Here is a 1636-nt window from a genome sequence, read left to right on the forward strand (position 1 = left end):
TTAAATCGAGAAAAAAAATTTCATAAAAATCGGAGTAATATATCATATAGCTGCCATAGGAAAGATCGAAAAATCTATATAGAAATAACGGAAATAAAATTATTACCTCGATGTTTTTCATCAGATAATCATGATTTTTAGAATATAGAGTTTTCTTATGAGTCTTGAGTTACAAATTAAATTTTATCAAAATCGGACGACTATATCATATGGCTGCCATATGAACAATATGGAAAATTAATAGAAAAATCGTCATAGATTAGATGCTGTTTAGCCTTTTTGTATTTTGTTAGACATATTTAATGACTGCAAGGGTATATAAGCTTCGGCCTGCCGAAGCTAGCTTCCTTTCTTGTTAGTTCTCCATTTGGCAGCTGGCTATCAATTGCAGCTCTGCATGGGCTGTCATTTATTCATTTGCTTTGCGTGCTGCCAATAGATTCGCAATTCGATTGCAAATGGCAGCCTGCAATTAGTGTGCGTTTTCTAATGACAGTCATCACGGCGTTGAATATTGAAATGGATCCGCCGGCAATCTCATAAAAGGGCAATTCCGGCACTCTGGCCCTCCATTCTACTTTCAAAATGTTCAAATACCTGGCTGTTGCGGTAGTTTTCTTTGGCTGTGCCGCTGCCCAGGAGCCAAGGCGCGATGCACAGGTTTGTTCTCAATGAAAGGAATTCATGAGCGGAGGTTTTATCTCAGCATTATTTTCTAGTGGCCTCCGCCAGCAATTCTTAAAATGGGGAAGCACTTCCATGACATTTGTGCACCCAAAACTGGTGTCACTGATGGTAAGTTTTATCTACGAGTACCATTAAATATTCAGAATTATAAAAAAGCGATTTAACTTAACATAAATAACTAACACAACAAATATCTTTTCAGAGGCGATAAAGGAGTTCAGCGATGGCCAAATCCACGAGGACGAAGCCCTCAAGTGCTATATGAACTGTCTTTTCCACGAGTTCGAGGTCGTCGACGATAATGGCGATGTGCACCTGGAAAAGCTCTTCGCCGCAATCCCTGGGGAGAAATTGAGGAGTGTTTGGATTGAGGCTTCTAAGGACTGTATCCATCCGGAAGGCGACACCCTGTGCCACAAGGCCTGGTGGTTCCACCAATGCTGGAAAAAGGCTGACCCAGTCCACTATTTCTTGATCTAAAGCTCACTATATGTTAGGTGCTTTTCAGAAAATATTCAGAATGGTTGATGTTTAATTAAGGCCAAAGAACCAGAGGTTTCTGACTTTACTTGTATGATAAATATTTACTTTATTCAATTGTTCCTAATAAATAAATAAATAATATAAAAAAATGGTTGAAGGATAAAAAAATATTTAAGAAACGTTTTTAAATTTACCAACTAATTTAGGCAATTATTTTTGACATGTGTGGATGTGATGGGTATAACATTGGTAGATATATGTCATTTGAGCGACAGTCTTATCTTTCGTTAAACACAAATAAATTATAAATAAAAGGACTAAAATATATTTGAGGCACAAATGGCCCGAGTTCCTTTACCACCCAGCAGTCAAGTTGGCCCTATTGAACTTCATTTACCTGTTGGATGTTTAGATAAGGCAGCATCTGCTGCATCCGTTCGAACAAGTTCAAGTGGATTTTCACTCG

At 38.0% G+C, this 1636-nt stretch overlaps 1 protein-coding gene across 1 annotated transcript; it reads left to right on the forward strand.

The window, feature by feature from the left end:
• The first annotated feature begins 565 nt into the window (after positions 1 to 565).
• Positions 566 to 1340, forward strand: LOC108091725 (pheromone-binding protein-related protein 6). Its single transcript, XM_017191067.1, has 3 exons — positions 566 to 660; positions 720 to 795; positions 890 to 1340. The coding sequence occupies exons 1-3, from the start codon at positions 586 to 588 to the stop codon at positions 1165 to 1167; spliced, it is 429 nt and encodes a 142-aa protein (XP_017046556.1). The 5' UTR covers positions 566 to 585; the 3' UTR covers positions 1168 to 1340.
• The last annotated feature ends 296 nt before the right edge of the window (positions 1341 to 1636 follow it).

The sequence above is a fragment of the Drosophila ficusphila genome, unplaced genomic scaffold (genome assembly GCF_018152265.1).
Source record: "Drosophila ficusphila isolate 14025-0441.05 unplaced genomic scaffold, ASM1815226v1 contig_791, whole genome shotgun sequence".
Taxonomy (NCBI): Eukaryota; Metazoa; Arthropoda; class Insecta; order Diptera; family Drosophilidae; genus Drosophila; species Drosophila ficusphila.

Excerpts from the sequence above, each read along its gene's own strand:
- LOC108091725 (XM_017191067.1), top strand. The coding sequence starts at position 586 with ATGTTCAAATACCTGGCTGTTGCGGTAGTTTTCTTTGGCTGTGCCGCT. Across the intron at positions 661-719 it reads AGCCAAGGCGCGATGCACAG|TGGCCTCCGCCAGCAATTCT; the intron begins GTTTGTTCTCAA and ends ATTATTTTCTAG. Across the intron at positions 796-889 it reads CAAAACTGGTGTCACTGATG|AGGCGATAAAGGAGTTCAGC; the intron begins GTAAGTTTTATC and ends ATATCTTTTCAG.